Source organism: Vidua macroura, chromosome 3 (assembly GCF_024509145.1).
Source record: "Vidua macroura isolate BioBank_ID:100142 chromosome 3, ASM2450914v1, whole genome shotgun sequence".
Classification (NCBI taxonomy): domain Eukaryota; kingdom Metazoa; phylum Chordata; class Aves; order Passeriformes; family Viduidae; genus Vidua; species Vidua macroura.
Window position 1 is genome coordinate 66495263 of NC_071573.1, and position 22072 is coordinate 66517334.

The window sequence follows — 22072 nt, forward strand, 5'->3', positions numbered from 1 at the left end:
TCAACCACGGAAACAGCAGATATCAAGTATCTCTTTCTTGATCCAGCTCACTTGGACTGCAGTTAAATACAAGGAGGGAGCTGTGTAGGTCTGTCAAGAGAGAATAATCATTTGTGTCTGTGTGCAACTGGCTCTGTCACAGTTCTTTAGGACCCAGCTTCTGGAAAAAAGGAGTTGTTTCACTGGATCAGAATCAGGGGCTAGGGCTTGGTTCTTGCCACAGAGGTTTGATGCAGGATTGAGACCAATGCACTGGCTCTTCCTGAAAAGACCCATGTTATTTCAACCCTATTTATTGTGTAAATACTGATTCTATGCAAACAACATTGTCAGGAAACTGTGTGTGTCCCTCCTAACACTTGCTGCTGTGGTGTGGGGGCAGAGTACTCAGTGGAGGAGGGAAGAGCCTGGGTGAGACAGGAGAACAGAGAGGAAATGAGATGCAGGGTCCAGGCTGAGGACACAAGTCAAGGAGAGGAGAAGTGGAGAAGTTGGGGTGGGTATGATGAGGGAGGAGGGCACCTTGCAGCTGTATCCAGGCCAGGTAGGGCAGAAGTAAATGTGCCATGCCATAGGGAGATGGAGTACCCTCAGTAATATCCAATATGCTATTACATCTCCTAATGGGATAGCACTCCTGCCAGGTGTTTTTCCTGCCTTTACCATGAATGAATAAGCAACTGGCATGTACCTAAAGAAATGCTCCCATCCTTGGCCAGCCTGTGCTTTTGTGGGCTGCAGCCGAGCATGGCGAATGGAAGTGCCCATGCATAAGACTGGGGCCCAGGAGAGTGCACATCTTCACCCCCTGAACCTCTACACCCCTTCACTTCTGCACACCTGCACCCCTACACTCCTGTACCCTGCACACCTGCACCCTGCATCCCTGCGCTTTTACACTCCTACAGTCTTGCACCCTGCACACCTGCACATCTACATTTGCGCTCTCTGCATCCCTGCACTCCTACACTCCTGCACTCCTGAACGGGCTCTTCCAGCACCTTCCCTATCTCTTGCAGGACCTGATGCAGAGAGGCCAAGGGCAGAAGGATAGGGACATAGCACCCCAGGGACTCTCTGCTACAATTTGCACTTACAGCTTTGATGCGCATTATTCCCAGGTTATACCTGGCTAAGCAAGCAGTAGAAGGTGCACTGCAAAAGTAACTCCTCCTTTAAGACTAGAAATGAAGAACCCAGGTTTGTCACTACATTCAGATTAGATAATAGTGTTACCATGCTAGCAACTAAATTAACAGCATGGTTCCCTAGGCTGTAGTCCCAAAGCTTGGGAAGTGACTGAAGGAAAACTTTTTTTGCTTCTTTTTCTTTTTCTTTTTCTTTTTTCTTTTTCTTTTTCTTTTTCTTTTTCTTTTTCTTTTTCTTTTTCTTTTTCTTTTTCTTTTTCTTTTTCTTTTTCTTTTTCTTTTTCTTTTTCTTTTTCTTTTTCTTTTTCTTTTTCTTTCTTTTTTCTTTCTCTTTCTTCAATGTCTCACTCCTGAAAATAACCATAGGACTCTCTCCCTTCCCTGCTGCAACTCCTCCTCTGGGTGGCAGTCCCGGGAAGACAGCCAGTACACTACAATCCTCCACAGAGCTGGCTCATCCTTCTGTAATCAGAAGGACATGTTAATTACAACACTTGCCCAGAAAAAGATGCACAGCAACTGTCAGTTAGAGAACACTGCTGCATCCAAAGCCACCAGCAGCATTTTCCTCCCTTCTAAGAAGGGCCCAGCATTTAAGCCCTAACTAGAGCCTGTCTTGTGAGCCTAAATATGACTTCAAAGGGAAGGTGAGAAGGGTCGGCAGCTCCTGACCCAAGGAGGAGACAGGGCAGATACATTTCCCCAGAGGCAGCAGCACACAGTCTAGGGGACGCAAAAGGGATAATTCAATCTCTGTTTCACCCTCTGTCCCCTCCCTTCCTCCTCCTCTGCTGGGGGCTCCTATGGCAAACACACTGGAAAGGTAGGTAAGAAGCAAGCAACACTATCCTAAAGCTCTCCAACATTAGACTGTAAGTGTAGAGGCACATATATGCATTTAAGAGTTTAATGATTCATTCTTGCAACTGCAGCTGTACTGAAGCAAAGACCTCATTAAAATAAAGTGGAGACTGCACCCACACATACCATGCCCTATCCCCACTTCCATCCTTCCCTTGACAGATCAGTTTAAACCTCAGAGATCATTAAAACAATACTCCTTCATGCTTTGCTGATTTTCAGAAAGGGAAATACATACCTGTGGTGAATACTTCCAGAACTCATTTTGGAAACTCCTTGTGGAGAAGACAATCTTGCCCTTGGGCAGCAGCAGATATCCTTGCTATGTCCAGCACTGCCAGATGCTGTCCCTCTGCCTCCTTCGCTGGACTCTGTACGAATGGGTCTGAAGTTGTTTGTGTCTGTTTTTCTGTCCCAGCTGGGCTAGTCTGTTTGTCAGGTGGGCAGCTAGAAAGCACAGTGTGGTGCATGACATTCAGAAAGGGACAGCAGGAGGATCTGCCATCCAGGCTGCAGAGATGGGATCTCACATCCCTTTCAGTGTGTGACAAACATGTGACAGGTAATATTTACGTAACATCTAAGAAGGGTTTCTTCTGTAATTCCAGATTTTCTACAAGCATTCATGACTAAGGGAGTAATGACCTATGATGCAAAGAGGAGTAAAACAGACTTGAGAAATGGCACAGAGGTCATGTGCACTGTTACTGCATTAGGAGCTGTGGCACCAGCACTGCAAAGACTAATGCCCAAGCCTTAAATGTTGGTGCTCCTTCAGGAGTCAGAATAACACAGAGTGAGCAAAACTGCAAGGATTAGCCAAAACAGGGCATGTGTGCTTTCAGGCTGCAGTCCAACCAGAGTAGGAGCATTTTTAAAAAGTTGCTTGTACTTTTAGCACCTTGAGCCACTGTCTTGGCTTTTGTGTTTAGATGCTTTCATGATAAAACAGTAAAAAATATATCCACAGAACAAATGCCAAAACCAATATTCATAGATTAATTGCATTAATTCTTGTGCTTGAATACATTCACAATCAAAATGAATTGTAAATGCCAATGTGCCAAATGACTTGTTTATGCTTACATGAATATTTCCAAATGAATTTGGGCTGTGTCACTCAACCCTCCTCATAAAGAACTGCAGAGAAGAGGGGAGGAAAAAAGAAAGAAAAAAGAAATAATTGTGGTAAAGCACAACAAATCATAGACTCAGATTTATCTTTTTTTTTTTTTAAAAAATCTTTAGAAACAGCCTGAAAAAGCCCTCAGGAAAATGCTCACAAAATGACCCTGCTAACTTTAAGTTTCTGCAGTTAAACACTGCTTTTAGTAATTTTTCTCCTGCAAAAAGGTGGTGCCGTCTTCCTTGATAAACACCTCAGAATGTTTTTGGTTTAATAAGTAATTTGGAGGCTGAGTAAAAAATGCCTGTGGGTTTGTCTGGCTGAGGGAATCACTGCAAGTCCCCCCTGCCATTTGCTAAACTCTGGATGGGGGTGCACCTAGTCAGATTCTCACTGTACGTACTCACACTGCTTTGTCAAGCTCTTTCTGTTAGGATTCCTATCCTTTCCCAGAAACTGAGATTTCATCAAACCTAGGAGAAGCAACTTTGGGTTATTCATAACTTCACTCTTGAGACATGGTGAACACGATGCCAAATTTTGTGAGAGTTTTGAAGGTAAAAACTCGGATCGCAGCACAAAAGTTCATTTTCTACCACTTCTCCCAGTGTCAGGGGGTAATGTTAGGAATTTCCTACTATATGCTTTAAAATTTGTCAGCTTCGAAGACATTACATTAAGAGAAAAAACCCAAACAGAGCAAAACCCCAAAACACAGTAGTATTGGGATCAGATGTTTTGTCTATAAAAAAAGTCAGCTTTTAAGTGTAGGATAAGTGCCATTTCTGCCCTGTTTCATTATTTATCACCTGGTAGTAACATTTTAATTTACCACTGCAATAGCAGTTCTATATGCCACAGTCCCCTCTCCTAGCTGAAGACATATGGAGCAGCTCCCTTACTTTAACCAATCTTACAGCCACACCATACTCTAAAATGGTGTCATATTTTCTTATCTTTTGTATTTATCACTGTGTATTTTACTCACCAAGAAAATAGTTTCAGCTGTTTTCAGCTGAATTTCTATTTATCTTTCATGCAAAATAATAGAATAACTCACTTCATCCATACGAGAGATAAATTCTCTGCTTCATCCTGAAGTTTCCAGTTTGCCTAATTTCTCCTATTTAGCTTTAATTCTTAATTAAAGTACATAGGATGAATGAAGGAAATACCTTTAATACAGCTTTGCTACTGTTAAATATCTATTTCCCCCTTTCAAAAAACCCCAAACAAAAGAGCTACTAAAGTGGCAAAATGACAGAAACAAGTAGACAAAGGGAAGTGTTAGAGGCAACTCAGAACTAATGTCCATCACGTACTTTTCGTTCTGCTGTTCCCTTTAAAGGATGTTGGGTTGGAGGTGAGCCATTCTTCATCGGATTCCTTTCCCCCTCTGCTTTAAGAGGGTTTAACTTCCACCATAAAATGTTTATTGTAAAAAGAAAAAAAAAAGGAAAAAAGAAAAAAAACCACCAAAACCCAACCAAAACCAAACAAACAACCCCACCCCCAACCAAACAACTGTTATACAGCCAATGCAATGTGCCAAACTCTGAGAAGTGCCACCTTGGTTTTCGTCTTTCTGGGATTTAAACAGTTGTGAGGGGAACAGCTGCATATCTGTAAGTCCAGGGCAGGTGGCCTCAGTCAGATACTTGCCACTCACAACGACAAAGCTAAAAAATCTGACCAGTTCCTTGATAGTCTGAAAATGTTCATGAGTTCCAATTTCTTCTCCTTTTACTTTTCTATAATGCAAAATAAAAATCCAGTTCAAAACTGCTGAGTAGCTTTCCCATGGTTCCATTCAAGAAATAACTTTCACTGCCATAAAAAAATATTCACACCACTAAAAAACCCCCACAGTTTCCTCTGTTGCCTGTATGAAGGCCAGTGGTTTTGCATCACCGTCCATGATGTCATTTGACTCTTTCAGAGTAGTCTGGCTGCAGGTCTGGGTGTAGAGTCTGCTTAAATAGAAGTTCAATGTCTTTGGCTCTCTTCTTGCAACAGAACGACTTTCCTCTCCGAAGTAAGTCTAAAGTACCACCCTTGCAATGCCAGGTCCTTTTAAATCCCGTTGTCTTTCCCCGAGCAGCAGGGCCATGGTGGGCTTGGAAAAGGGCAAGGGGGGATCTGAGAGTCTTTGAGTCAGCACATCAGCTCAGAAGGGATCCTCCACAGAAGGAGTAACGGCGAGCTGCAAACCAAGATCAGAAGCTGTTACAAACTGACCCGATTTCAGCTCTGAATGCCACCATGTCTAATGGGTAGAGAGCTACAGGGGAGAGCCAGGGGAAGAAGAGTGAAGGACAGCTCTAAAACCAGTACAGATCCTTGCTTTTATCCTGAGGTTGCAAACCTGAGAATGGAAAGAAGAAAAAAAAAAAAAAAAGGAAGAAAAATAGGTACAGGCATTTAAGAACAGATGAAAACAAATTGCAATTCTTGCCAGCTGAGATCAGTTTAAAGCATGGGATCTCCAGAGCCCCAGAAGGCTGTGAAACAAGGAGAAGAGCCCAAACCAGATTGGAGAACTCCCTCCTGCTTAAAGTGAGGACATCATAAGGAGCCATTAGTGGCTGCAATAATGAAACCAGCATGGAGCAGACTTTCCTTCCCTTCACAATCACTGACTTAAGTTCTGTCACTGCTGACTGTGCCTACATACCCATTTTTGTCAGCATGACAGCCACAGCCTTGGTTCCAGACACCCCAACAGGCACTACCAGGGGAAGACCTCTGCCTTTTTTTGCTCAGCAAATGCAATTGTGCTTTCATCTCAAAAACTGGAAGGAAAAGGTAAATAAGGAGAGGAGCTAGTTTGTGAACCTACATGGTGTCTAGAAATGACCCCTCGGGGCAGCACGTGGATGGGGCCAAGCAGTGACCTTTGGGGCTGCTCCATTCTGCTCATAGCTCTCACTGCTCAATGCAGGAGCAAGACCAGGGCCCGGACAAAAGTACCTCAAAGCAACACGTAGCCTCAGGGAATGTTTGAAGGCATCAGAAATTCAAATAATGTTGTGGAGATGTGATGTGTTGGCCTGTCCCATCCTTCCTCACTTGCCTGGCCTGACAGCCCAAGAAGAGCACCCAGGGTACAGCTCAGGTGTCACACATGGGGCTTCCACCCTCACTTCATTCCCCCACAGCAGAACCTCAGCCACCCCCCACGAGTCCTTCCCTACTGCTATGGTTGGTGTGGAATCAGGGAGCAGGGGTGCAGCTGAGCCAGGGGACCTGGAGGGATTGCGAGCAGCTCATTACCTGTGTCCACATTAAGGCCAATGCTCTGTGCCATGTCTCCCGTTGCATTGGGAAAGGGGCCCGGTGTCGTCCAGGCCGCGGCAGCACCCGCTTCGGTCTTGCCCAGTTCACAGGGGGGGCTGACTGGTGTGGATACGGATGCAGGGGTGAGGCGGTGGGGGCGGACGGAGGCGGTGGGCACCAGGAGCGAGCCGTAGCGGGGGTCGAAGTGGGGCCCATAGACCTCGTGCATGGCGGTGGGGCGGGGGTAGGCAGTGCTCTGTGTCCCAATGTAGGGGTGGTGATGGTGGTGGTGGTGGTGGTGGTGGTGGGCGTGGTGCCAGGGCTCGGGGCCGCCCTGGTGCAGGTGGCCGTGCAGAGAGGTGGGCGCGTAGGGGTCGGTGGCAGCAGCGAAGGGCAGCTCGCTGTGGGCGGCAGCTGCCAGAGGGCTGCTCAGGCTGGCTGGGACCGAGGAGGGCTGGTACGTGCTGTTCCAGAAGGATGGCGGGAAGATGCGCTGGCTCATTGGGAAGGAGCCATCTGGGTGAAGGAAGTGGGAAAGAAAGTCAGCAATAAGCACACGCCATAGGATTTGATCTCCTTTCCCTAGGGTTCTGTCCCTCCCTGATCCACCCAAACCAGTCCTTTCATTCCCTTTATTCCATGAAAAACTGGCAAGCATGAGAACTTGCTCCAAACAAATACATATTCCTCTCCAACTAAACATCCAAGACATCTATCCTATGGCTTATCCATGAAGCAGCAACTATATCCTCCAGCTTTTTCTTACTATGTAGGTGGGCAAAAGGTTGTTACCTAAGGCAAAAGAAACATCTCTTTTCTTCAGTAGTGGAAACTGAGGGCTACTATACGCCACTTAAATTTGCAGGTTTGGCTTTTTCTTGTTTGTTATTGTAATAATCTCCTCATCTAAGCGTTTATGCCCAACACTTCCTGGAAAGCGGCTGCTGCCTCAGTGCAGTAGCAAAGTGGTCAGGAACAGTGAGAGATGTGACTAATGACAAGTTTGAATTACTCAAATATCTGGGGGCAATTCTCCACCTATTACCATCATCTGTTTCTTAGGTATATTGTCAGATTGTCTGGGACTCTCAGACAGACTCAGCAGAACTTGCTGGAGATTGGCAGGGCAAAGACAAAGACCCTACATTTTCTTAGCCCAGTTAGCAACATGCAAGATGGACTGGTGATTATTATATACATATACATGACAAAGAGATGTTATGTATGATTAATTGGGAATGCACACTGTTCCTGAAAGAAATAAAACTATGTTCCTAATAATTTTTTTGCCAGGGAAGTATGTCAGCTCTGAGCCTTGGCATTGCTTGGGAGAAGGGGAAGCAGTTCATCATGAGCAAAAAAACCTCCTCTACTGCCATCAATTCCAGCACCAAATATCTCTCACCCGTGAAATATTCTTAGACACTACAGACAGCAATCTGTGCAAGGTCTGGGAAACCAGCCCTGTCCGAGCAGGTGGCCCTGTGAGGGAGGGTTACTAAGACTGCCCACAAGGAAGTGCCAGCCCTAATTCTGGCAGATGGAGTGTGGAGAAGGATATTCCCCTCTTCCCTGACTACCCTCGTGGGCCTATCCAGTGTGAATCGGGCATGGATATGGAGATCTGTGCATAAGCCATGGCCTTGGCCTTGACAGCACATTGCCTTGGGCAGATCTGCAAGCCCTTGTTTTCAGAAATGTAAGAGTTCTTGTTAGCATTTCAGCAGCAACTGAGGTGGTGATACATGCAGGGCAAGATACAGGGACACGCACCACTTTTTTTTTTTTTTTTTTTTTTTTGAGGTTGGGAAGCTGATGGGATTGTTCCCACATTTGTTTTTATTTTGCTCCCATCACTATGAACATTCTAAACTGAAAGCTGGGGTCAACGGGGAATACACTGGTCACAGTCACAGTTTGGGAGTCACTCCATGGCTAGTTGGGTGGTAATCCTCTCCAGGTAAAGCACCTGCAGTGACAAGACAATTTGTTTTGCCCGACTGCCTCTCAGGCTGTTTTCCCCCTGAGCCGTGGCCTCCCTGCATAATCTGAAGGGCTTTATTCTTCCCTTTTTACCCTAAAAGGGCCAAGCAGCTGGCAGCTCCTAGCCTCGGAGGAGGGATGCCACCGCCGGGCACCAGCCGCTGGTGGGAGGAAGGAGGGAGCCGGGATGCGGAGCCGAGGCGAGGACGATGTGCCGGCCCAGAGGGTCCCTCCGCCGCCCCACACATCCCCCGCGCCCCCCGCGCCGCGCTGGGCGCTCACCCCGCCAGGAGCCCGCGTTCCGCGCCGCCTTCGCGCTGCCGAGGGAGAAGCTGCTGGGCTGGCTGAGCGCCCGGCTGAAGTGCTCATCCACCACGGCGCTGATGTCCCCCTGGAAGTAGGTGAAGAGGACACAGCGGGAGCTGATATACTCGGCCTCGGGGGGTCGCTCCTTCTCGGGGCTGCAATCCTCCTCCTTGATGCTGGCCGCGGCGTGGCTGGAGAAGGAGCTGCCGGCGCTGGCGCTGCTGCTGCTCTCCGGAGCTTCCTGCATTTTGGAGTAAAAGGCCAGTTTCTGCAGGGAAGGAAAGAAAACGGAGCCGGTCACGCAGCACACCAAGGTGCGCTGGCCCGCCCTGTGCCATCCGGCGTGCAGCGCCCAGCCCTCTCCCGCGGGCTTTCCGAGAGGATGCCAAGTCTGGTCCTCGGCTGCCCGCCGTCCCCTCGGCATACACCACAATCCCCACGCCCCCATATCGCCCTCTGTAGTCCGGGGGCAGTGAAGGGACTGCAAATAGGGCTGAGGGACCGAAACCCACAGGTGCCAAAGGGGATGGAGCAAGACAGCCGCCGGGTGGGGAAGGCGCGGCCGGGCGGGGGTCACACCGCTGGGTCCCCCGCACCAAGCCCTGCAAAAAAAGGCTCTTTGCAGCTGGCTCCGGTGCGGACGGCGGCCTCCAAGGGGCTGCAATACGGGGGCAAGGGCGGGCGACGGCCCAGCACCCACGGAGCAGAGCCGGCAGCTGGAAGGCGAGAGCCGCTCGGTCCCCGGCTCCGAAAATCTATGTGATGCAAAGAGTGTCCTGTGACCCACAGCACCGAGGTTGAAGCAAAGAGGGGGGAAAAAGACTGACAGTCTCAAACACACTTCAGGGCAAAACTCAGCATTTCTCTGGACACCAAGAAGCTCCAGGTATTTACTACAAGATTAATCCCCTTTTACTGGACTCCGCCGAGTGGGAAAACAGCGGGCATTGTGAAGTTTGCCGGATGTTTCCCGTCTTCACGCGCGTTAGCGTGTCTGCAGCTGCTGAGAGTTTCTTAGCAATAAGCGATGGGACGCGGAGCCCGAGCTTGGCCGCCGTGGGCAGAGCCTTGGGGCAGGCGGCCGGCGGGGAAGAACCGAGAAGACGGGGCAGAGTCTTGGGCCAAGACACGCGATATATTTGATAATGTCACTCGTCGCGACGACCGCCTTTCCGCTTGGCTCCCTGTTCGGCCATTGAGGTAATGGTCATCCCCCTTAATAATGTCATAAGCCGGGGGTTGAGAGGGTAGTGGGAGGGAAAGCAAGGTGGGGAAAGACATTATCTGTCTTTTGTGACGGGTCTTGGGCCCCGCTGCCGGGCGCTGGAGGGGGCAGAGGGACCGCCACGCCGCTGGTCCCGGCCCGCTGCACGGCTGGGGCTTCACCCTGCTCAGGCCCGGGGCGCCGTTCTCTATATCCATCCCCTTTTTCGTTATGCTGGGGGAGGAAGGAATTAATTTTTGGAAGGGGTAAGGGCGAGGGGAAAACTGGGAACGCAGAAGGGTTAAAAGGAAAGCAGTGTGCAGCAGGTGCAGCCTGGGGAGCACAGCCTGACCCACGCGGGACCGTGCGCATCCCGGCGCCAGCGCACCACGGGCCGTGCGTGCCCGAAACATCCCCGTGGCCGGAGCCATCCTTTTCTTGAAACCTCGGGATTAGCTGATACCCGCGACCGCCCGAGCAGAGCTACACGCAGTGAGGCGGCGGGACGTGGCTGCAGTTCGCGAAGCACCCGCGGGTCTCGCAGGCGACGGCCGCTGCCGACAGCCGCGGGGGCCGGGGGACGTCCCGGAGTCCCGCCGCCGCCGAGAGCGCCCCGGCAGAAGGGAGCATCCTGTAGCCCTTGCTCCCCTTCGCGGCCGTGATTTCCTCCGCCACCACCAAACCGGGCGAACTCCGCAACCTCCCGTCTCTCTCTCCTCCCCCACTTCCAGAGCGTAACTCCGGAGCACCCCTCCGGAGTAAAATCTCTGCACCAAGAGGCTTCCGTGGCAGCAGCCGGGATGCCGGCGCGCAGGGGTGAACGATGCCCCGTGAAGCCCGGCATCTCAGTTCCCGATGGTCCCCACACACATCGCTACCCCGACCCGCCGCGCTCGGAAGTAGCCCGTCCCGGTAAAGAAAATAAACAAGCAAACATTTAAAAACAAACAAACAAGCAAACAAACCCCCTAAAAATCCTTCTGAGGGTTAAAATCGTCCCCTCTCTTCAAAGGCATCCCGTAGCCCGTCGTTTGCCGCCGGGGTACGTACCCTGCCGAGCCCCGCGCCAAGGTGGGATGCGGTTCTGCTCCGCTCACCATCGCAGGCTCCCAGATCTCCCCCCCTCCCGCCCCCCCTTTCCCCTCCCCTTCTCCTTTTCCCTTTTTCCCTTTGGTGAGGCCCCAGATGGCCATCCTCCAGACGATACCCCTCCCACCTTCTGCCTCTTCACCGCTGTCCCCTACACGTACCTGGTGGTAGGGGCTGTAGGCTGCTGCGAAGTAGGGCTGGGAAGGACCGTAGACTTGGTACATAACATCCAAACAGCTCATGGCTGGCCGCGGCCGAGAAGTATTTTTTTTCTCATCAACTCGAGTTCTGCAAAGTGGAGTAATGCTTCGAGGGAGGGAGGTTCCCGCGGGTTAAGAGGCACCACGCACTGGTGGGAGGAGTGAGGGGGGATGAGGACGCGCTGGGCTTTGCTGACACCCCCTCCCTGCCTTCTTTCCCTGCCTTCCGCCCTTCCTATAGCGTGGCTCCCTCCCGCAAATACGCCGGGACTGGAGGGGCTCCCCGGCCGCCGGGGGAATTTCAGCCCCGGGCCCGGCGGGTGGCAGAGGCGGAGGGAACAGGGAGACCCCGGTTCCGCAGCCGGGACTGCCCGGGAGCAGCGGGGCTCGAGGCGCAGGGGGAGCTCCGGCCACGCAGGAGACTGGCGGTGTGCGGGGGGAACTGGGGGTCGGCAGAAGATAGGGGCTTACCCAGCGAGTCAACCCATCTCCCGCTGCTTTTGATTGTATTTCATTTATTTCATTGCATTCCACGTGCCTCCTGTGCCGGGTGCTGCCCCGCTGCCCCCGGGGAGGATGCCCCTGCCGTCCCCCACCTCGTCGGCCCCCGCTACTGCCCGGGCGAAGTGGAACTCCGGGAAAGGCAGGGATCTGGGTGACCCCATCCAAATTCCACCAAGTCCGGCGTCCACCGGAAAATGCCACCACCAAAACTACCGGAGTTGAGAGGTCTGATAAACCGAAGGAGGAAAAACCAGTTGCTCCCGACGAATAATCTCCCCAGAAACTTTTAAATCATTACAAATCCCGGGAACAGCGATGCTTTTGCATTTAATAGAAACTAAAACAACGCCGAGGGCAAAGTCACGTCAAAACAACAAATTATCGCGAAGGTAAACTGGATTTACTCCCTGGCTTTCTGCTGAGTACAACACACAAAGTTGTAAATAGGTGAATGTATCTTCACTGCTCATCATTTTACAGGAGTTGCATAGGAGGCAGATTATATTTTAACAGAGATGTAAGTTCTCATTTCAATATCAACTCTTTGAAATGTTCAGCTTCATGGTACAGGTCACAACTACTGTGAGAAGAGACACATCTTGTTTTCTTTTAAGCACCTGTAATAAAGCAGAAAAAATATAGAAAATGCAAGAAAAAGAATATTTCTCAGTTTTTAAATGCTGATTGGTTATGGAAGTGTTGGGGGAAATCTGAAAAGAATGAGCACTTTGAATTTTGAAGACCTGGAAATATTTAAACTAATTTTAGCAGAAAAATGTCATATTTAAAACTAAACATTGACTCTATTTTGTTTTCTTCAAAATGCAATTTTTATATTCCAAGTGCTAGAAATTGTTTTGAATACATGTCATTCACCAAAGTCATATTTCAGTGCCTGATGATCATGTTTCAATGTTTTCTGAACCAGGTGCAAGGTTTAAAATTCATATTTAAACAAATTTCTTTCTCCGTATTCTTGTGAGTTTGGGAAATTTGTTTTTCACACTGTACTGCAGCCTGAAATACTGTGGCTGTGGGTTCTGCCTCAGTGTTGTTCCTTCCCCCATCAGAGCCAATTTTGTGTTGGTGGTCAAGAAAAGGAGGGGATGACCTCTGGGTATTAGGCTTTAAAATAAGAAATGTAACTTATATTTGTATTTATCCTGAGCAGTAAGCAAATAATCACAGTAGAGGGAAGGACTCACTCTGTGGCTGGGGTCCAAATTAAAGCAGTCTGCTAAAGAACAGCCCTTCTCTCCTCACAGTGAGAGACTGAGGGATCTCCCTTGGAACAAGAGGATCTCACTTCTCCTCTGTGTCCCTGCTTGTGAGAGGCAGGGAGCTTTCCCAGCACACAAACTCGTGCCTGTTTCAAAGGTGTTGTTGGCAAGGTTCCAAAAAAAAGCCCATTTCTCAGAGGGTAAATCCAATGCGCACCTGTTCCAAAGACACAGAATTCCCTCCTGCTCTTCGGACCAGCACTTCACCAGGACTCTGTGCCATAGCAAAGGTAGGACCTAACACTGGCCAAGGCTGAGCATTCACTTGTGTGGAAAAACCCAAAGTGTAACAGCAACGTGTGGCTGGGTGCTGCAGTGTGGCAGACGGTCTAGCTTGCGTACCCTGGAGAATCTCTCCTTGAGGGCTGAACTCAGGGGTTTTACCTCACGCTCAAGTATATGCTGGGGGAATTGGCTCTGATGTGGCTTGGTATGAATTAAGTCTCTTTTATAAACAGTTATTTGGCTGTAAAACTATGCAGTGTAAGATACAAGTAAACTTCAGTGTCTTAATGCAGAGCAATAAAAACATTCATGCAAAAATGCTGGCAGTATTTTGCCTCTTTGGTGGCAAAAAGTCTGTAAGTCTGTGAAATTAGTCCTGGTATAGGAAATCATCCTGGGAACCCAGGGTCAGAAATTATATTCACTAATGATCTCACTGTGCATTTACAATTCTATAAAAACAATCTTCCTTGGTCTTAACTAAAGAATTTTAGGTGGGTTGAGTCACATAAGGAATTACAAAAACTTGGAAAGAAACAGCTGAGTTACCTCAGAGAGAAAATTATGACAGCAGTGAAGGAAAGCACAGTTTTAGAAAGGACATGGGTAAAGAAGTGGCTGTGTCCCATCACAGCACTGGCATGGGCCTACTCCTAAGCCATACACTGGTAAATATTTCACAGCAGTAATATGAAAAGAAAGTCTTGTTCAGAATAAAGAATGATAGGTCCTGATATACAGCGAGATGCAGAAATCTACAACTTGCCTCAGAAAACATTCCTACAAAGCAAGTCAGTGTTCTAGCTAAGTTGGAACTTTTTATAAAAAAAGAATTGGGTACTACTGTGAATGGTTCACTAGACAAGCAAACATATCATGAAACAAAACATCAACATTCAGAAAGACTGGGAGAAAAACGTGGTAGCACTGGCCACATTAGTTGCTCACCTTCCCTGGAAATCCTACATCCAGTGCTAGCCTGGCAGCCCCTGGTGTGTGAAGGTTTGAGCACTGAGTATCACGTTCAATTAAAGAATTAAGTATTTATCATCCAGAAGGGACATTTCTGTTTTTTCAGTCATACCACATATATCATTCTTGCTGTTCATAATATACTTCTTTAGAAGCTCAGGGAGACTTTCACTGTTTCCAGTAAGGCATGCTTTTCCAAATCGAAGATACCATGAGGTGGCTGGAGAATCCAGCCCTCGCTGCAGCCGTTTGCCGCTCTGCTTAGCAGCCTTCAGTGTTTTTCTCTTCCAGCTTGGGTTGGCTTGGCTTCAGCCTCCAGCTGTTGGTTCATGTAATGCCTTAGTTCACTTATCTAAACAGCCCTTTTGAATGCAATATTTTCTCTTATGAAATTGATTTTATTCCATATAATATTTTTTCCTGCCAAAATAGATGGAGCTCCTTAACTTTCTACTGTGATTCCTCTAATAGTTTTGGTACCATTTATTTGCAACCTATGTAATTTTTTAACATTGTTCTAAAAATATTGAGGCAAGGATTTGTTATCTTTCTAATGCTTCTCTTGCTGAGAAGTACCTTCTTTGCAACTGATGCTTATAACTATTGGGTTTTTTTGCCATAACACGATTTTAAAGACATGACACTGATGTGCTCTCCCACTGTGATGACCACTGTATTTTCAGTTTTGATACTACAAGTACATAAAAGATCTGGACTGCTTGGTGGTGAGGAGCCAATGGTATTGGAAACATCCTGGAATTTCTTCTAAACTCTCGTATATCTGACTGAGATTTCAAGTAACTGGGCTGAAAACTGTGATGGTCCCATGTGAGCCTATGACATCTGCTCATGATGTCTTGTATTAGTCATCCTTTCTAAAACATTTTCCATCACTTGTCTTCCTTGGTCGTAGATGTGCAACTCTTCAAACAGCTCCATTCATGTGCTATTTGCTCTTGAGAATGCCAAGAGACTCAGCGATGGGCTCAGGTATTGCCAAATGTCCCAGTTCTCACTTTACTCACCAGTCTTCTTGTTACTATGTTACCTGCTAAATTTATTGGGGTGATTTCATATCAACTTTCAATTTAATAATGATCATCTTGCACAGTCCATAAAGGAATCCTATAAATCCACTCCACAAATATTCCTAACAGTGTTCATATACTGTACTCCTATGTGGCAGTAGTCTTATTTCTAAATACTGAAGATTGTGTGTTGACTTGTTTCTTGTATTTTTTGTCTACTTGCTGCATGTATCACTTATATTGTGTAATGCCTCCTCCATGAGATGATAAGTTCAGTTTCACTAGTCTTCCTATTCCTGCTCTCTACTTTACTCTTTAAGGCCTGTAGGACTCAGCACATACTTTACTTATAGCTGAATGCACTGCTTGTGAGTTTATGTGGGTCAAATCTGGATGAAATTAAGATAGATAATGCTGTTCCTCTTTCTTATCTTGTCAGTCTTTGTGCTGCACATCCCTAAAAGCTTTTTGTTTTTTAGGGCTTGGCAACTGTTACCATGGTGTTCTCAGGGATGTTTTTGAGGTCCAGCCTCTGGGTCTGTATTAATCCAGAAGACTTTAGGCTCAAGAGCTTCTGGCTTGGTAGTTTTTGTAGATACTGAATTAACTGACATTAAAGATAAAAAGTCAGTATTATAAATACAGTAAAACACAAAGTAAAAATCAGAGACACATATCACTGACTTCATTGTCTCCTTCACTGTCCTGAAAAACCTGTGTTTCAATCTCAGAGACCTTGTATAGTTAATTTTGATCTTCCTTTGAAGGTATGATTTTTTTCCCCTTTTCTTTTTTCCCCCTACATCTCTAAGAACTAACGGTTAGCTGCTAATTAACCCCATGCACGGATACTATTTAGTGTGCGTTTGTACATGTGATAGCACGTCTGCTCCAGTGACGCGCTGTGCAGCAGCTGGAATGTACGCGGTGATTTTTACTCCATGATGTATTTCCAGGGGAGCTGCAGCCCAGCTCAGGGTGCAGCATCTGGTACGTGTCACTCACCCGTCCTGCCCAGCCCTGACGGGCCAGAGGCATCACCTGTCTCTCCTCTACTGATGGCGGCAGATGAAGAGATCATTATGCAGGGCTCGAAGGGAAATCCAGGGCTGTCATGAGGGAATACATTCACACGTGTGAGAACACACTGACTGCATTGAATTTAGGGCTTGATTTTGTGACAGGAAAGTTCATGGAAGTTTTTCTTTCCCAAGTCAGCATAGGAACAGACTCTGTTTTGCCCTCAGAGGCAGAGGCAGCAGCTTTTCTGATGCAGGTGTTTTGGCACATTCAGATCTGAGCTGAATTAGTGTGCACCTCTTTCCCCCTCTCAGCACTGACCCACCAGAAGATGAATCTGGCTTGTTCTGAGATCCATTCACCAAGATATATATTTTTTGTATTTACATGTAATGTCTACAACACATTTTCTTTTCTCTGCTCAGAGCAGTAATGTAATTTCAGTGAAAAGTTTCCTTAACAATCACCTCCATGCACAAAACAGGAGCAATTTATGTTTTATTTTACTTTTTTTTTTTAATTGCTTTTGTGTGAAAGCAGAAAAAGGTTGTGTCTGCACTCTTTCGAGGTTTCTTAAGCACCAGCCCTATTAATATAGGCACTAAACTCCTGATGTAATTGTGATATATATCCCTAGCAATGTCCAGTCTCAGTGATTTTGATTGCACAGTCATACCTTTGCAAGTTTTGTTTTGAAAAAGAAAGTGGTTTTATACAAAGGCTTTAATTCCTGTGAATGCTTTCATTTTAGAAGCATCTTTCTTTCCACTCTTTTAGACAATATTTCAGACAGAGGGAGGTAGGTGGCAGAGGAAGACTGCAGCTTGAGAGAGTAAGTGGCTCGATGCAAGGAACAAGAAAATCAGGTTTTCAGCAGAGCACAAACAGGTAAGGTATGTGTCTTTTAATGTCTGTACAGACTTTAGTATACTACCACCAGCAATATGAAGCTGGGATGAGGAAAAGAAAGACTCTCATTTACTTCCGTGATTAAGTCTTCCTCAAGTGGAAACTTTAATTGCTCAGGGTGGGCAATATTATATTATACAGAAGGAGCTCACTGCTTCACTTCTGTTTTATGCAGTGTGTCTTTGGCTAAGCTTTGAGAGAATGCCACTAGAAAATGGTAACAGCATATATATTAAGGACCAAAATTGCAAAATAAAATAAAAAGAAAATTCATAGCAAAATACTGGAGGTGGAGCCATGCTACAGGGAATTGTGTTCTCATTGTGTGGAATGTGTGCCCCAAATAATGTAGCTCCTGGTTTAAGTGTAAATAGGGAGCCTGGAAAATATCCTGACTTTATGAAATTGCACAGAGCCTACATGTAATTTTTTAAAAAATGGTTGTATTTAATAGAGAACTTAGTCCTCACAGCTGCAAAATCCAACTCCATCTTCAGAAACGAGGCTTGAAAAACAGACACGAAGGAGTGAGGAAAACTATTAGAAAAGAATCAACAAGTATACTGACACTACAGGTATGCACTGTAGGAGGGAGAAGGGGATAAAAGAATATGTCATTTGATTTTCATAATATCTAGATATTGCAGTTCAGTCCACTGAAAAACATTGTATACACAGTCATATTGTAGCCCAGATGGGAATTCTGATGTAGTCTCGTATTGCTATCTCTGCAAATTCACCTCTTTTAATATGGAAAGATAAGATATTAGTATGCAGATGACTTACTATAGCAATAATAAATAGCAATGCTCCAGACTCTATTGAGGACATGTAGTTTGTGCCCCATGCCCTTGCTTGCACACAAAATTATTAGAATAAGCATGAATGAAATGAAATCCCACACCAAAAGCACACCTTCAAAGGCAAATCATAATGCTCATATCAGGGCTCGTGTGCGGGGATCTTCATGCAGGATGGTCCTACTTTTTAAAGAAGAATCTCTTCTCATGCTGAGGTGGGCATGAGTTCACTTCCCTGAACTGCCAAGAGTTTTACACATACACATGAATCAGCCAGTGAGCTGGCACAGCAGGCAAGAGCCAAGAGCTTAGAGAAAGTAAGCCATTCTCATACCTCTGCTGAAGAAGACTTGTGTGCATTAAGAAACTTTTTGTCTACTGAGCTAAATTGATGGAGATACTATTCTAAGAAATCAAGTTTTTGAAATGCAGATCCAGTTTTTATAGCAAGGTAACATAATGCAATTTTCATTTCAGAAAGACAGCCCAACTGAGGAAAGCATTAAAAATTACCTTTTAATTTTGTTGAGGTTCTGTATATAGCTTGTAAGAGCCAAGCACATGGTTTGGCACATACTTGGAGCTGCTGCTTCACAAGAAATTAATAGACAGGACTCATTTAGCCTCAGAATCTGGCATGATTTTTGAATGACATTTTTCAGAAATTGATACAGATAGTTCTCTGGTGAGATGGGAGCATGGTTTATTGCAAAGGAGAGTATGAAAGCTGAAGATCTGGCCAAATGCAGAGGGCAACAGAAAGGTAGCTCAAAGTTATTTCTGAATCCCTATCTGTTGAAATAATACAACTGCTGCATTAAGTAAACTGGCCTGTCCACCATTAAGGCATCAATTTTTGTTATACTGTCTATTGTTGGTGACAGGGACAATTTTGTCCCTGTGTGCCTCTTGTCCTGATTTGCTCCTTTACTTCCAGCCTGGGAATAGGCTGGAAGTAGGTTTTAGTGGTTTTGCTGTGCAGTGGTTTTGCTGCTGCCTACAGGAGCCCTTGTGCACCTTCCTGGGGAAGGCAGATAGCTGCTGAAGCAGCAGCTGAGTGTGATTTCCAGGGCAACCAGAGACACTCAAGAAAAAGCTGTTGGGGAAAGCCTGCCATCAGCTCCATGCTCCAGAGGAAGATAGAGGTACTCAGGAACCCCTTACAGCTCTTTTCTCTCCCACATGCAGTGTGCCTTGTCCCAGCCCCCTGCACGCCCAAGGACAGGAGCTTGTCTTTCAGCGTGTGGCTCCAGCCAGCACGTGCCAAACCATATTTCAGTCTCTCGCCTTCCAGCACCAAGCAAACTCCACAGTCTTCACATTCCTGCCGCATGGGACACCCTGCTCCTGGCTCCTGCCTCTTCCCACATGGAGCACAGCTTGCTGCCATGCCCTGGGGGAAACCACACACCCATTACTGGGTGTTGTGCTCTTTCCCAGGTGAGTGTGTTCTCATCGTGGAGGACAAATTTTATCATTCAGCAAAACACACCAGGTGCCACGCTCCAATGACCTGCAAGTGCAGTTATGGTGTTTGAAGCCAGTGTCAGAAAAGATGTCATATAACCTATTTGCTCCTATGTTCTCTCTTGTCCTGCATTCTACACGTGCGGAATTGTGGTTACACTGCTTCTTTTCTGCTTGCAGACAGGTTGTGGTGTGTGCCCTGCTCTTCACTGGAGCTTCAGAAGTTGGTTGCAATTTCTCTCTCATGTTACTTTTGTGCATTGTCCTGGCACAGTGTCAAAAGTCAGTTGCCTCGGAGAAATAGGGTCCATCAGTTCAGTGTTCTCCAGATTGCCCTGCTCATGGATCCTTCCATCACAATCCTAAAAGCAACTGCCTTGTGGTACCCTTCTGTATGCTCCTCTTACATGAGAAAAGCAAGATGACTCCTACTCCATGAATTGTATGTGTTAATCTCCTAAATCAGTAATGCTGCCTCACAGCTTTTGCATAGATGAGAGAAAGCTGGCACAAGGGTAAAATGAATTTTCCAAAGGGTATTCAGGGCATCCTGACACTGCATGGTTTTATCCAACTAGTTTTACGTGCTTTAGCCAGAACAATATTTTCTTCTGCATCTCAGAGAACACATGCTAAGTAGAGATTTCACACAAACATGAAACACTAAGCAGAAAAAATTACCATCCTCACTGACTTAGTAAAAAGGCACTTTTCTATCTCTTTACCAGCACATTTGTTTCTTCAACAGTGTTCTGTACTTACAATTTGTCCTAAAATGCAAATCAGATACAAGTTTCTTTATCAACAAAAAGAGTCAATACTTTTGCTCTTAAGAAAGAATAAAAAATATTTAAAATATGTGTGAAAATATGCCCAAAATATGTAGTGTTTTTCACACTGAAGAGCTCCAAATGTTTTGAAAGGTGTAGTTTACATATCTGCTAGACTATTTCTACCAAGATTAGCTATCCATTTAATATCTAATTACCTACCTACTAGCCTATTATATAAATTTCTCAAAATTATTAAATACCTCAGCAGAGACAACTTGAGAGGGATATAATGGAAAGAGAAGCTGAGCAGCTAATATCTATAAGCCATACCTTCAGATCTAAGAGATAAGTTTGGGAAACTTCTAAATCAAAAACAGGAAAGAGCATTTTGCCATTTGGGGGTGTTGGGTAGCCTGACAGCTAATATGCAGCAGTTTCATGGACAAAATTCACTTCCAGTCTTTTACAGGGACTCATAAGGTTCCCAGGTTGCTGTTGTCTTTTGTAGAAACAATTGATCAAAACCTAAACCACTAATTTCCCACAGCTCTACTGAGTTAATAATTTTCTCTCATTTTTCAAAAATTCATTTTCAAGAAGGACTGGAAATCTACCTGTATTTGGAACTTTTGGAACACCTTTAAAAATCCCTATCACACGTTAATTACTATAAGCACTGTAACTGATCACCCTTTAGTTCTGTTGCATTTGATAGTTTTGACAGAGATTTCCCCGATGCTGTTGTTTTTTTGTGATGATCCTTCTGTCAAAGGGGAGAACTTTCAGCTTATGTCTCTCTTCTCTGCCAGAGTCCTCCTTTCCACCCTTTTATCTGGAGCCAGCTGGTGATCCCAGCGTGGTTCCTTCAGTTTCTGTGGTGAGACTTCACTCTATGTGTGCCTTCAGCAGGTGTACTTCACTTCTGCAGGCCCAGTTTGGATTTGGACATTTTCCTAGGAAGCTGCACCCTCATCTCAGGACTGCATAAGCAGCATTCCTGGTGTGGATGGCCAGCTGGCTGTTACAACCTTTTTTCACACCACGCTATGTAAAACTACACAGGGCAGGTCTTGTTGATGTGTGAAAAATGCTTCTAACAGCCTGCTCCCATGTGCCCTGAGGCTTCCAGCTTCACAGACTCCCTGACCCCCAGTGAGCAGCAGCGCTGGAAACAAGGAAATGCTTTGCTATAGGCAGGGAAGGGAGAAGAAAATGAGTGCAGGAATAGGCTTGGTTTTCAGAAGAAGATTCCAGCAGCATGGTGATTGAGGGTTGGCACTGTGGGCCAACAGCAAGTGCAGTAAGAATGAGCCTAAAGAAGCCCTTGTTACATGCACAGCTCTCTTAAAAGACTGTTATACTGATTGGTTTATATGTATTGACTACTTTCCACTGATCAGCTTGCATACAGTACATGTACATTTGGCTTTTCTGGGTAAATGGGGCTTGTGGCTGTTCAGAATGGCACACCACTGGTGTATGAGTCACACGGGATGTAAGGTCAGATAAACACATTCTGACATGCTGTCACAGATGGACAGTTCCTTGTGAAGGAGGCAGTAAAAGTGGTTAAAAAGTGCATGCATGTTCATGTATGCAAATACACATGCACACACATATGTGTATGTAAACAGAGAGATAGAGAGATAGCTAGATAGCTAGCTAGCTAGCTAGCTAGATAGATAGATATGCACACAAATAGTCTTTTTTTCTTCTTTGATAACCATAATGAAAGTCTGAAGATGAAGATTTTCAGAAATTATGAAATTATTCACTAAAAAATTGGGAAAGGGGTGCTTTTCTTAAAAAATTGTAAAACTAACATTCAGTTGAAGAACTGCCTCAACATGAAGAGTGTGGCCAGGCCAGCAGCTGACGCTTCTCTGAATCCAGAAGATGCC

The 22072-nt window shown here is 46.1% G+C and overlaps 1 protein-coding gene across 2 annotated transcripts; it reads right to left on the reverse strand.

The window, feature by feature from the left end:
* Positions 1 to 5297: 5297 nt before the first annotated feature.
* Positions 5298 to 11235, reverse strand: VGLL2 (vestigial like family member 2). Of its 2 annotated transcripts, XM_053974327.1 has the most exons (4): positions 11155 to 11235; positions 8677 to 8968; positions 6409 to 6927; positions 5298 to 5338 (listed from the first exon to the last, which is right to left on the reverse strand). In XM_053974327.1, exons 1-4 carry the CDS (start codon positions 11233 to 11235, stop codon positions 5298 to 5300), a joined length of 933 nt encoding a protein of 310 aa, XP_053830302.1. The 2 variants fall into 2 exon arrangements, with proteins under 2 accessions (XP_053830302.1, XP_053830303.1); XM_053974328.1 differs by lacking the exon at positions 6409 to 6927.
* Between the last annotated feature and the right edge of the window lie 10837 nt (positions 11236 to 22072).

What these genes read in the sequence shown, in the direction of transcription:
- VGLL2 (XM_053974327.1), bottom strand. Translation starts at nt 11,235, where the DNA reads ATGAGCTGTTTGGATGTTATGTACCAAGTCTACGGTCCTTCCCAGCCC. An exon ending in GAACGCGGGCTCCTGGCGGG is followed by an intron (nt 6,928 to 8,676) that starts GTGAGCGCCCAG and finishes TCCTTCACCCAG; the next exon opens with ATGGCTCCTTCCCAATGAGC. An exon ending in TGGCCTTAATGTGGACACAG is followed by an intron (nt 5,339 to 6,408) that starts GTAATGAGCTGC and finishes CTTGGTTTGCAG; the next exon opens with CTCGCCGTTACTCCTTCTGT.